General features: G+C 42.6%; 1 protein-coding gene across 1 annotated transcript in view; it reads right to left on the bottom strand.

Annotated features, from left to right (window-relative positions):
- Positions 1–717: 717 nt before the first annotated feature.
- Positions 718–13607, bottom strand: part of LOC102255815 (zinc finger protein 564) — a 17116-nt gene continuing 4226 nt past the window's right edge. The window contains exons 2-4 of the mRNA XM_005853221.2: positions 3289–3415; positions 3013–3085; positions 718–2263 (exon numbers count right to left, since the gene is read on the bottom strand). Of these exons, the coding sequence (XP_005853283.1) occupies positions 1273–2263; positions 3013–3085; positions 3289–3415 (1191 nt within the window). The 3' untranslated portion in view covers positions 718–1272. The remainder of the gene's footprint in view (positions 2264–3012; positions 3086–3288; positions 3416–13607) is intronic.

Here is a 13607-nt window from a genome sequence, read left to right as displayed (position 1 = left end):
AAATATATCGCAAATATTTATTGACAAATAATACTGAATGTCAACTGTAATTGAAAAAATAAAAAACATGTATTTACAGGAAAATGGAGTAAGGCTCTTCAGGCCAATGAAAAGGCACTTTTCTGTTAAAATAGATTATATATATGGGTGAAGCATATTCATTCAATACTTGTCACAGGAGGCCAGTAGGGAAAAAAGAACAAATACCCAAGTACCATTTTTCAATGTTCCTTTCCTTACAGAACAATTACAAAAATTACATAAAAGTTAAACCTACTTGCATATTAGTAAACCACTTCCATTCACCCACGGATGTAATAAATGTTTATTATCTGACTAAAAGGAAAAAAATACCTGTTAAACTTACAAACTCTGGCTTCAAGTCTCTACAGAATTATATAACCTCTACTTGCAAAAGTAGAATTCTGTACTACAGAGAATCACTTTAAGAATGAGTCAGTGTTAATGACCATAGATATCTAAATGCTTATAGCATTTCTTTCATGTTGTGAATTTTTGGAAGTATAGGAATTAATTTGCACTGGGCTTACATGTACTAGTCAGGGGTGGGCAAACTTTTTGACTCGAGGGCCACAATGGGTTCTTAAACTGGACCGGAGGGCCGGAACAAAAGCATGGATGGAGTGTTTGTGTGAACTAATATAAATTCAAAGTAAACATCATTACATAAAAGGGTACGGTCTTTTTTTTTTTTAGTTTTATTCATTTCAAACAGGCCGGATCAGGCCCGCGGGCCGTAGTTTGCCCACGGCTGTACTAGTTACAGCAATATGATTGCCTTCCAGTGCAGTTTACAAGCTCCTCTGAAAGTATTTGTTAAAAGTTTGTCTTCACTAGCATTATACAATACCTATTCAGTGTACATACTCACATGGCATTGTGGGGATATGAGGCTAAATGAAGGTTTTCCTACATCGTTTACATTCAATAGAATTCTCTCCACTTTGAGTTTTTTTTCATGGTCTTTCCAAGGAAAAGGGACGGCAAGAAAGGCTCTCCCACACTCCTTATATTCATAGACTTATTCTTGGGTATGATTTTGTAAAGAACTAGGGCAACCCAAGGCTCTTCTACAATGTTTATACTGACAAGGCCTCTCTTCAGTGTGAGTTCTTTCATTCTATAGAATACACTGGAAGAAATGAATGCTTTCTAACACTCCTGACATTTTTTAGGGCCCATCCCCAATCTGGAGCATCTTATGTGATTGCACAGCTGAAAGATAAATAAGGCTCTCCCACATTCTTTACATTAACAGGGTTTATCTCTAGAGTGTGTTTTCAAATGTTTATGTAAACTACTTGAGTAACCGAAGATTTTACCACATTCTGTACATTCGTAGGGTTTTTCTCCACTGTGTGTTCTTTCATGTACTCGAGAGGACTTGAGAGAACGGAAAGCTTTGCCACATTGTTTACACTCATATGGTTTCTCTTCACTATGAGTTTTTTCATGAACTTGAAAGTAACTGAGACGACTAAAGGCTTTCCCACATTGCTTACACTCATAGGGTTTCTCCCCAGTATGAGCTATTTCATGATTTCTAAGGGAAGTGGCATAACGGAAAGCTTTACCACATTCCTTACATTCATAAGGCTTCTTTCCATCATGAGTCCTTGTATGATTTTTAAGATATTTGAGAGAACTGAAGGCTTTAGCACATTCCTTACATTCATAGGGCCTTTCTCCATTGTGTATCATTTCATGATGTCGAAAGTTTCTTGGACAACGGAATTCTTTCCCACACTCCTTACATTTAAAAGGTCCATCTCTAGTGTGCTTGATCATGTGTCTTTGAAATATGAGGAGAGAACTCCAGGCTTTCCCACACTTCTTACACTCATAGAATTTCTCTTGAGTATGAGTTCTTGCATGTCGACATAAGTTACTTAAATACCTGTAGGCTTTACCACATTTTGTACATTCATAGGGCCTTTCTCTACTGTGTTTCTTTTCATGTACATTAATATATCGGAGATGCTTGAAAGCTTTCCCACATTCCTTACATTTATAAGGCTTCCCTTCATATTCCTCACACTGGTATAGTTGGGGTCCAGTGTCAGAGCTCATGAGGTTATTAAAGGATAAATAATGCATGAAGACTTGTCTACACAACCTGGATGTGGGTAGTTGTATTTCAGTAGGAGTTTTCTTCCTTTCATTTTGATGTGGAATCTGTCTGAAGTTTTCTCTGAATTGACTCCCATCCTTCCATTTACAGAGGCTCTCTACCATATGACTGCTGTAAAAATCAGAAGCATGTTATTAATACTTTGCTTATCAATGATGTTATATTTATTACTAGTATGACAGTGACATTTTTACCATTTTTAAGGAAAGTATGGGGTTTCTGCACATTCAGGTTGTTTGAGCGTGGATATACTAAAAGCCTTGAAGGTGGACTCAATCGTAGATACTATTAGTCATAGTCATTAATGATGTTTCTGAATAGTGTTCCTAGTGTACTTTTTAAAAAATCCTTACCCGAGAGAATATATGTTTATTGAGATGAGGGGGTGGTGGTGGGGGGGAATATCAATGTGAGAAAGAAACATCAATTGGTTGCCTCCTGTACGTGCCCCTACCAGGGATCAAACCTGCAACCTAGGTATGTGCCCTGAATGGGAATCAAACCTGCAACCTTTTGGTATACTAGATGATGCTACAACCAACTGAGCCACCCCGCAAGGGCCCATGTGTATCTATTATTATTATTATTATTATTATTATTGTTAATCCTCACCAAAGGATATTTTTTTCCATTCATTTTTAGAGAAAGTGGAAGGTAGGGAGGAAGAGGGAGGAAAGGAGGAAGAGAGAGAGAGAAAGATCGATGTGAGAGAGAGACATCGATGGTTGCCTCCCGCAAATACCCTGACTGGGGCCAGGGATTGAACCTGCAACCCAGGTATCTGCCCTTGACTGGGAATATTTGATCATATATTAAGATTATCTTGTGGAACATTGCTTTCTCATGTCAGTGTGACTCACCTAAGATTCATTTCATGATGTTCACACTGATCTTCACTGTCATGGTCTTCACATTTTTCTTCTAAAATACATGCTAGAAAAAAGAAAGCATCATGAATTATTAAAAAAATACTAGTATAAAAAATGGTTAGACTTTAGGTCCATGATGAGCTGTGATCATGCCTAGTTTAATTATCAATGTATTCCCTTTCCACATTTCAGTTCTTGAAGCAGCACTGATGAGCAAGCAACATAATTTTCTAATTGACTAAATAAATAAGAAGTTGTCATCACTACCTACTGATGCCAGGTTCCAGAAGGTTTCCAGCATCACATCTGTATAGAGTTTCTTCTGGGATGGATCCAGGAAAGCCCACTCCTCCATGGTGAACTCCACATTAACATCCTCAAAGGCCACTGAGTCCTAAAATATTCCACATATGTATATGGGTGAGTTAGACAGCACTAGGGATCTATACATATTTCGTAAGAAGTTCACATAGGACACGATGTCCCCAACATTCATTCTATGACTTGCTTGTCAGACTATTATTTATTAGCCACACTCAATTCCTCATGAACACATGGAATTTATTGATATGATTTTATTTTGATCACTTAAAGTCTTCATTACTCTCTAACGTCAGAGTAAAGATCACTTTGAAAAAATTCAAATAATAACATAATATTCCTATATTAAGTACCTCAATTCCTGTGAGAAAACTCATCTTTTTTTAAAAAAAAATTTATTTATTTATTTGTATTTTAATATATATTTATATTGATTTTAGAGAGGAAGGGGGAAGGAGAGATAGAAACATCAATGATGAGACAGAATCATTGATTGGCTGCCTCCTGCATGCACCACACTGGGCAATGAGCCTGCAAACGGGCATATGCCCTGACCGGGAATTGAAACATGACCTCCTGGTTCATAGGCTGACACTCAACCACTGAGCCATACTGGCCAGGCTAAAATGTGTTTGCCAATTTAGGGAATGCTAATTGCTTACTTTTACCTTTTTTCTCCCTACCTGATCCCTCCAGATTTTGGCAATTCTTAATGAATGAGTCATGGCAGTATATTTCTTCGCATTAATCCAATAAGACCAGTTCCAAACTATGTGTCCCTATTAACCAAGACTTTGGAATGCCATGTCCAAGAGAGACATGCCTGGATTCTGGACGTCACCAGAAAGCTTAAGGAATTGAGACGGACTCTTAAAGCTGATCGGTCAATCAAAAGTCACTTGCAGAAATGGCCTAATACCTTGCTTGGTCATGTGGTTCATCACAGTCTTTCCAGGTAAAGGATGAAGGTTATTTTCCTGAAAGATGGCAAGGAAGGAACCTCAAGACACCTTCGTGGACATCAAGGACTTGAGGACTTGACCCAAACCTACAGGTATTTCAGGCTCAGCCTAATGCCAACTGTGGCTTAACTTCTCCTCCTGAGGGGCTGACTGCTCACTAAAGGTCAATTTAAAGCAGTGGTTCTCAACCTTCTAGCCCTTTAAATACAGTTCCTCATGTTGTGACCCAACCATAAAATTATTTTCATTGCTACTTCATAACTGTAATGTTGCCACTGTTATGAATCGTAATGTAAATATCTGATATGCAGGATGGTCTTAGGCGACCCCTGTGAAAGGGTCGTTCGAACGCCAAAGGGGTCGCGACTCACAGGTTGAGAACCGCTGATTTAAAGATTCCTTGTGAAAAATCAAGCAAAGCAAATTTGAAAGAGCCCATGTGATTGATTTGATCAGTTGCTATTCTTGTTGTGCTTATTCAAACAATCAGGCCAAACTAAAACTGGACTTAATGCAATCTCTTTGAAAATGAGGGTAATCTTAGGGAGAAAAATTGTGTTTCAGTGGAAATCACAATTGGGAATATTGGACTCCAATGCAATGAACTGTCTTCAAAGTATTGTTTTTAAGGTTATGTTTGTGTATGCCATATAGCAGTGGTCGGCAAACTCATTAGTCAACAGAGCCAAATATCAACAGTACAACGATTGAAATTTCTTTTGAGAGCCAAATTTTTTAAACTTAAACTATATAGGTAGGTACATTGTTATTAACTTAATTAGGGTACTCCTAAGCTGGCCTTTGCTAAAATAATAATAAAGCCACCAACACAAAATAATTACAATTCTTAAATTGATGACAAAAATACCTGTAGGATTTGCAGCTGGTTGGAAAAATACAGGTAACTTTATGCTTCGAGTAGGTACTTTTGTCACCCGCGCGCGATTTGTGGACACGACTAGCACTAACCACTGCACAACGAGACTGCTGACTGACTGGCTCACTCAACTTGTGCACGAATCGCCTGCATCCCCCGCACTGCGTATCCTGAGGCCCACCTGCACTGCGTCTCCCCTCGCCCGACCAACCGACACCCCCCACTTCTTCTAACGCCACTTCTTCAAAATAGACTCGCCCAGGCTGAAAACCGACTTCTGCACATGGGCCACAAAGTTTCAATCGCACCGTACGTGCGCGCCCGCACGTGGTATTTTGTGGAAGAGCCACACTCAAGGGGCCAAAGAGCCACATGTGGCTCGCGAGCCGCAGTTTGCTGACCACTGCCATACAGGCCTCAGCCCTGATGACATTACCAGAGATGTTTTACCTTCAGACAGTCTATCAGACTGTCATGGTGTGATTTAATCCCAGCAGAAGCCTTGTATCTGGAAATCTTTTCACTTAGTTTATGATTTGCTGTATGCTGTGTTTTGTGTTCTTCTATTTTCATAGAATGTATGCCCATGTCCTTATTTACCTGATTACTTGCTCACACAATATAGGCCTCTCTTAGAAGCCAACTGAATCACTGTGTCCTGAAAATGAGAGTCAATGGTTTGGACTTATAGCTGAGTCAATGAAGTATGGACAGTCTATCGGCTTCACTAGAAACTATGTTCCCTTTTCTGTCCAAAGGGTTCAGACAGAAAAGGCTCATAGTTTCTCATTAGGTAAATCTTAGATTTCCCTTAGCTTAATGTGAGTTAACACATTGCGGACCAGTAGTTTTATTGCTAGCTTTACCCAGTGGCCAGATAAGTTTATATTGAACGAGTACAAAAAACATTTTACGTAAATGTTAAAGGCACGCTTTAAAATTAAATACCCATTGCATTTTTATTTTTATTTTTATTTTTTAGAGAAACATCGATCAGCTGCCTCCTGCACATCTCCCACTGGGGATGTGCCCGCAACCCAAATACATACCCTTAACCGGAATCGAACCTGGGACCCCTCAGTCTGCAGGCCGACGCTCTATCCACCGAGCCAAACCGGTTTCGGCCCCATTGCATTTTTAAGTTATTTATTACATGTTCTTACAAGCTAATATCTTTTTAAAGAATTCTCATGATTGGCCTCAAACCTTAGAACAGAAACACGAGAATTCTCAGGATCCGTCCGCAATGTTATGTATGATGGACAAAAGTTTCCGACAGGTGCAACACACCTGCCTCCAGGGAAGAAGTTATTCCCCCGACGTAACTGGGGACGCTGTAAGTTAATCTTCCCCTTTACCACATGGGCTCTTACCTGTCACTAGACGTTTAGTCTCCTCACTTTTGAATTGTGCCTGTTAACCTTCTTGTCAAGTCTGTCATTTCTAGAACAGAACAAGAATGCCAGCTTGTCCAATGAACCAGCCTCCTAGACATTGCCTATGTCACCTCCCAGGGACGCCAGAATGACCTGGACTTTACAGAATCCCTACATGAAGATTCGCTGTCTCTTTAGCTACCTCCTTCCTGGTCAGACAGGGAGAACCTTTGAGCCTTGGGATAGGCAGGACTATGTCCCTTCATAGCAGGAAGCAGTTACAAGAGATGGAGGAGACCTTAGTCCATTTTTCCTAGGTAAGATTACAAAGAGGTTCCTTTTCTCTCAGGGGGGTTGGGAATGATACTGTTGTAATAATGATTGTTATTAATAATACGAAGGGAAGGCCAGGCATTATAGGCATATCCTGAGGAAAGGGGACTGGACAAAGGGAAGATAGATGCATACCCAGTAAAGCTGGGGTGAAATAGGAAAAGTACTTGTCTGTCAGTCTTGCCTGGGAAAAAAGGTCATTGGCCAGAAGGGGCATGGCCACTGCAAGCACATGAGGATTGGGGATATTTAATCCCCTGAACATCCCCGAACAGAGAAATTCCCTCTCTTGTGCCTTCAGGACCCTGGGGGCTCCTGTTGCTTGGGGCGTGCTCTCTGGCATTCTCCTATGTGGCCCACAGCCATGTGGGCCCTCACCCACAATGGACTAGTGGACTGCAGCTAGCCTAATGCTGTACTGGATCCAGCTGCAACATGGAATGGAACCTCTGGACAGTGGCTTTGCTTCTAGCTTTACTGAAACCCAAGCTACACTTCTTCTATGACTGGACTAAGGGAGATGGGACTTTAGAAGCCCAGAGATAGCCCTGACCGGTTTGGCTCAGTGGCTAGAGCGTCGGCCTGTGGACTGAAAAGTCCCAGGTTCGATTCCGGTCAAGGGCATGTACCTTGGTTGTGGGGATGTTTCTAACTCTCTATCCCTCTCCCTTCCTCTTTGTAAAAAATCAATAAAATAAAATAAAAAATCACTTGTTCTCCCCGTGAGTCTCAGAAAGTTATTTTTCTTGAGATATCATAAGAACTCAACTCCTGGCAGCAGCCAGTGGGGAAGAGGACCTTCCACTTTGTCTGAAAACAGTGGGATAGTCACTGGGGAAGGGGTGGAAGGACACCTGAGCAACCCACAGAGTGAACTCTGGGAGCTTCTCTTCCCAGGGAATAACGAAACTGCTCCCTCTCTCAGGCTTCAGCTCATAGTGAGAAAACACTGCTGGATTCAGTGTAAGGTTCTGACCCAAATGAACTCCCAAAGTGACAATCCCTAACCCAAGACAAAGACCCCTGACTTTCCCAGACTTTCTCAATGTACACAAATTACATACACTCTGACTGCAATTACACTGTGGATACAAAATCCAATCTGTCTAGAAAAAGGCCCCAGGGAACCATAACTAAAACCTCAGAAGGGGCATCACGCCCTCCCTCATGTCCACTTGCTTCCCCAGCTTCCCAGGGCTGTAGCTTCTCACAGTAGAGGCTTCTTCCATGGTGGGTGTGAGCAGGTAGGACACCTGAAGGGAGAGGCTCCCCAGAATAAATCAGGGGCCTTCAACTACTTCCCTTTGGAGGCTTGGGGTGGGAACCTTCCTGAGGTTTAAGTAACTGGCCTTAGGCCTCTGCTCCCCACTGAGGTTGTTCTGGACCACCACTGATATTTTAAATGACACATTGCCAGTGTTCCAACAATCTAGCAAAGTCATTTAAACACGGTGTTTAGCCCTGACCGGTTTGGCTCAGTGGATAGAGCATCGGCCTGCGGACTAAAGGGTCCCAGGTTCAATTCCAGTCAAGGGCATGTACCTTGGTTGCAGGCACATCCCCAGTAGAGGGTGTGCAGGAGGCAGCTGATCAGTGTTTCTCTCTCATCGATGATTCTAACTCTCTATCCCTCATCCCTTCCTCGCTGTAAAAAATCAATAAAATATATTAAAATAAATAAACACGGTGTTTAGCCTGGCCGGTGTGGCTCAGTAGTTGAGTGTCAACTCATGAACCAGGAGGTCACGGTTTGATTCCCGGTCAGGACACATGCCGGGTTGCGGGCTCCATCCCCAGTAGGGGGCATGGAGGAGGCAGCCAATCAATGATTCTCTCTCATCATTGATGTTTTTTTCTCTTTCCCTCTCCCTCTCTCTCTGAAATCCTATATAATAAAAGGCTAATATGCAAATCAACCGAATGGTGGAACAACTGGTCACTGACACACACTGACCATCAGGGGGCAGAAGGTCGCTATGACATGCACTGACCACCAGGGGGCAGATGCTCAATGCAGGAGATGCCCCCTGGTGGTCAATGTGCTCCCACAGGGGGAGTGCGGCTCAGCCAGAAGCTGGGCTCACGGCTGGCGAGTGCAGCCACGGTGGCAGGAGCCTTTCCCACCACTGGCAGCCCTAAGGATCCCTTGGGGGTCCTGAACTGCGAGAGGGCGCAGGCTGGGCTGAGAGACCCCTCCCCAAGTGCACGAATATCATGCACCAGGCCTCTAGTAAATAATAAAATAACAAGGGGGACATCAATGATACTTTCAACAATGCAGATAATTTTAAAAAACCAACAATATATTTTTAAAAATACTCCACCAGTGCTTATGTGTCGAGAGAAAAAAACTGTAAGGCACTTTTCTAGCTCAACAAGAAAATCCACAAATACCTATTGCATTGCCAAAAAAAGTTCATTGTTTACTGTTTCCACTAGAGGCCCTGTGCACGAAATCCATGCACGGGTAGGGTCCCTAGGCCTGGCCGGCGGTCAGGGTCGACTGGGGCCTTCCTCACCCCAGCTGCCAGCTGGGGCCTTCCTTCCCCCATCTGATGGCTACAGCCTTCCTTCCCCTAGCTGCCGGCCAGGGCCTTCCTTCATTCCGCACCTCTCCCTGGTGGTCAGCGCATGTCATAGTGAGTGGTCAAACTCCTGGTCAGTCGAACACCCGAGGGGACAATTTGCATATCAGCCTTTTATTATATAGGATGGCAAGATTTTAAAAAATGTTTTTGATTTTTTTCAGAGAGAAAGGAAGGGGAAGGGAGAAAGAGAAACATCAATGTGACAGAGAAACATTGATCAGTTTCTTCCCATAAACACCACAACTGGGGATGGGACCCCCAAACTTTTGGTGCATGGGGCAATGCTTAGCCAACTGAGCCACAGTAGCCAGGGCAAGACTCTGTTTTATAAACTATTTTTGAAAAATGTTTTTATTGATTTCAGAGAGAGGAAGGGAGAGGGGAAAAGAGAGAGAAACATCAGTGATGAGAGAGAACCATCAACTGGTTGCCTCCTGCATGCCCCCTACTGGGGCTCGACCCTGAAACCCAGATATATGCCCTGACTGGGAATCAAACTGTGACCTCCTGGTCACAAGCTACACTGGCTGGGCATTTTATAAACTATTAATCATACTTCTACACATCTGTTCTAAGCCCTGAAAATCCATTTGACTCACTCAAAATAAAAGAATAGGCCTTTTACTATTCCTACCCACACTCAAAAGGAAAAGAGAAACAAAACTTTATTATTTCTTTTTTATTAATCCTCACCCGAGGATATTTTTCCATTGATTTTTAGAGAGAGTGGAAGGGAGAGGGAGAGACAGGGAGAGGGAAACATTAAAGTGAGAGAGATACTATCAATTGCTTGCCTCCTGCATGTGCCCCTACCAAGGCCGGGGTTTGAGCCTGCAACCGAGGTACGTGCCCTGGTCCAGAATCAAAACCAAGACTCTTCAGTCCACAGGCCCATGCTCTACCCACTGAACCAAACCGGCTAGGGAACAAGACTTTAATACATGAGATGTAACAATGAATATTTTATTTTTCCTAAAGCCACTTGTCTCTAGCATATTTAAAAACATTTTATACTGTGTTTCAAGTTGCAATGATGAAATACATTTTTATTCATTATAAACCTCAGACTAGCATAAAATGAGTAAATGTTTAAAGGTGACAAACTCAGGGTGAGGCAGCACTGACCTAGGATAGGTGGAAAAGTTACCCAAGAGGAACCTCCACTCAAAGGGCTTCCCATAGGATGTCTGTGCCCAGGAAAGGTTCTCGAAAGAGAGGCACAAAGACTTTATGCAAGTAGGTCAAGGTGTTTATCAGCTACTGTTCTCTCATGTAAAATATCCACACATACAATAAACCTTTTAAACATAGCCATTCATTGACTGTGGGAAATTATAAACAATTAAAATATTAAGTCTGGCCCTAACCGGTTTGGCTCAGTGGATAGAGCGTTGGCCTGCGGACTGAAAGGTCCCAGGTTCGATTCCAGTCAAGGGCATGTACCTTGGTTGCGGGCACATCCCCAGTAGGAGTGCAGGAGGCTACCTTGGTTGCGGGCACATCCCCAGTAGGAGGTGTGCAGGAGGCAGCTGATCGATGTTTCTCTCTCATCGATGTTTCTAACTCTCTATCCCTCTCCCTTCCTCTCTGTAAAAAATCAATTAAATATATTAAAAATTGTTTTTTTTTTAAAAAATATTGTCTGTTTTATTAAAAAGGAGAGAACAGGGAGAACCAAGATGGTGGTGTAGGTAAATGCTGGTACTTGCCATTTCCCACAACCACATCAAAATTACAACTAAAATACAGAACAGGCATCATTCAGAATCACCTGAAAACTGGCTGAATGGAAGTCCTACAACTAGAGAAGTAAAGAAGAAAGCACATTGAGATAAGTAGGAGGGGTGGAGGCGTGGAATGAGCTGATCTGACACACACATGTGCCATTGTTTTAATCAGGAAGGATATCATCTCTGCAGAGGCCGCACGTGAGGAGCAAGGGGTCACAGCCCCACACCAGACCCCCAGCCCAGGGTTCCAGAACTGGGAAGAGAAGTCCCCACAACTACAGGCTGTAAAAACCAGTGGGGATTGCGGCTGAGTGACATGGAGGTTGGTGGAATCCCAGGTGTTCCTCTTAATGGGCCCATGCACAAACTTACACGGTCCTGCTTCTTCTGAGCTCCAGTGCTGGGGGACCTAGAAACACATGGGGAGGAACTGGATTGTCCGGCATCAGGGCAGGAACTTGAGGGCAGCTCTCTCCCAAACAGGGGGTGCTGGCAAGGGTCACTGTTTCTGTGCTGGGACCTCCCCTGTGGCAGGGCTGACTGGCAGCCATATCTGAGTCTCCTCAGTCAGGAGCACACTGTTTGCCCCACCCTGATAAATCCCCTTCACCTAGTATATAGAAACAAACACAGGGAAGCAAGCCAAAATGTAGAGACAAAGAAACATCACAAATGAAAGAAATGGAAGCAAGCAAACTACTGGATACAGAGTTCAAAACCATGGTTATGAGGTTACTCAAGGATCTTCATGAGATTTTTAAGGATCTTAGTGAGAATGTCAAAGATATGAAAAAGGACCAGTCAGAAATTAAGCATACACTAACTGAAATAAAGAATAATTTACAAGGATTCAACAGTAGAGTAGATGATTCTGAGAATCAAATCAATGGTTTGGAATATGAGGAAGCAAAAAACACCCAAACAGAACAGCAAAAAGAAAAAAGAATCCAAAAATATGAAGACAGTGTAAGGAGCCTCTGGGAAAACTTCAAGCATACCAACATCTGCATTATGGGGGTGCCAGAAGGAGAAGAGAGAGAGCAAGCTATTGAAAACCTATTTGAAGAAGTAATGACAGAAAACTTCCCCTACCTAATGATAGAAAACTTCCCCTACAAGTCCAGGAAGCACAGATTCCCAAACAAGAAGAATCCAAAGAGGCCCACACCAAGACACATCATAATTAAAATGCCAAGGGCTAAAGACAAAGAGAGAATTTTAAAAGCTGAAAGAGAAAAGCAGTTAGTTACCTACAAGGTAAGCACCCATATGACTGTCAGGTGAGTTCTCAACAGAAACTTTGCAGCCAGAAGGGAGTGGCAAGAAATATTCAAAATGATGAATATAAGGACCTACAACCAAGATGACTCTCCCCAGCAAAGCTCTCATTTAGAAGTGAGGGTCCGATAAAGAGCTTCACAAACAAGAAAAAGCTAACGGAGCTCATCACCGCCAAACCAGTATTACATGAAATGTTGAAGGGTCTTCTTTAAGAAGAGAGGAAAGGAGGAGACAATAAAATGGCAATAAATACATATCTATCAACAATTGAATCGAAAAATCAAAATAAATGAACAAAGTAAACTGGATGAATAAAATAGAATCAGATGCATGAAAGCATGGAATAGACTGAAGAATCTCAGAGAAAAGGGTGGGGTGGAGGTGGGAAGAGATTAATTAAAGATCGTACCTGTGGACACAGACAATAGGGTGGTGAAGGCCTGGGGCAGGGGGAACTGGGTGGAGGCGGGCAGTATGGGATAAGAAATTGGACATCTGTAATAGTCTCAACAAAGATTTTTTTTTTTAAAAAAGAGAGAACAGGCTATGGGTAGTGTGGCTCAGTTGGTTGAATGTCATCCCATGCACTGAAAGGTTGCTGGTTTGATTGCCTGTCAGGCTGCATGCTTGGGTTGCACACTTGATCCCTGATAAGGAGTGTGCAGGAGGCAGCGAATAAATGTTCTGCTCTCACATCCATGTTTCTCTCCCTTCCTCTCTCTCTAAAAGAGGGATCTCTTACCCTATGGGACAGCATGGATGGACCTGCTAAGTGAAATAAACCAATCTGAGAAAGACAAATATCACATAATCTCACTTATTTGTGGAATCTAATGAACAAAATGAATTGACAAACAAAAAACACCCAAAGCATGGAGGCATGGAACAGACTGACATACCTCAATGTGGGGTTGGAGGGTCAAGAAGAGATAAACCAAAGAACTTATCCTATCCTATCTAATAATAGAGAAACATGGTAATTAGCCATACCTCCGCTACCCTTCCCATTGGCTAATCAGGGTGATATGCAAATTAACTGCCAACCAAGATGGCGGCCGGCAGCCAGGCAGCTTGAAGCTAACAGGAGGCTTGCTTGCTTCAGTGACGGAGGAAGCCAA

This window comes from Myotis brandtii, unplaced genomic scaffold (genome assembly GCF_000412655.1).
Source record: "Myotis brandtii unplaced genomic scaffold, ASM41265v1 scaffold1012, whole genome shotgun sequence".
Taxonomy (NCBI): domain Eukaryota; kingdom Metazoa; phylum Chordata; class Mammalia; order Chiroptera; family Vespertilionidae; genus Myotis; species Myotis brandtii.
Note: the sequence above shows the minus strand (reverse complement) of the source record. Positions and strands in the feature narration are given on the sequence as shown.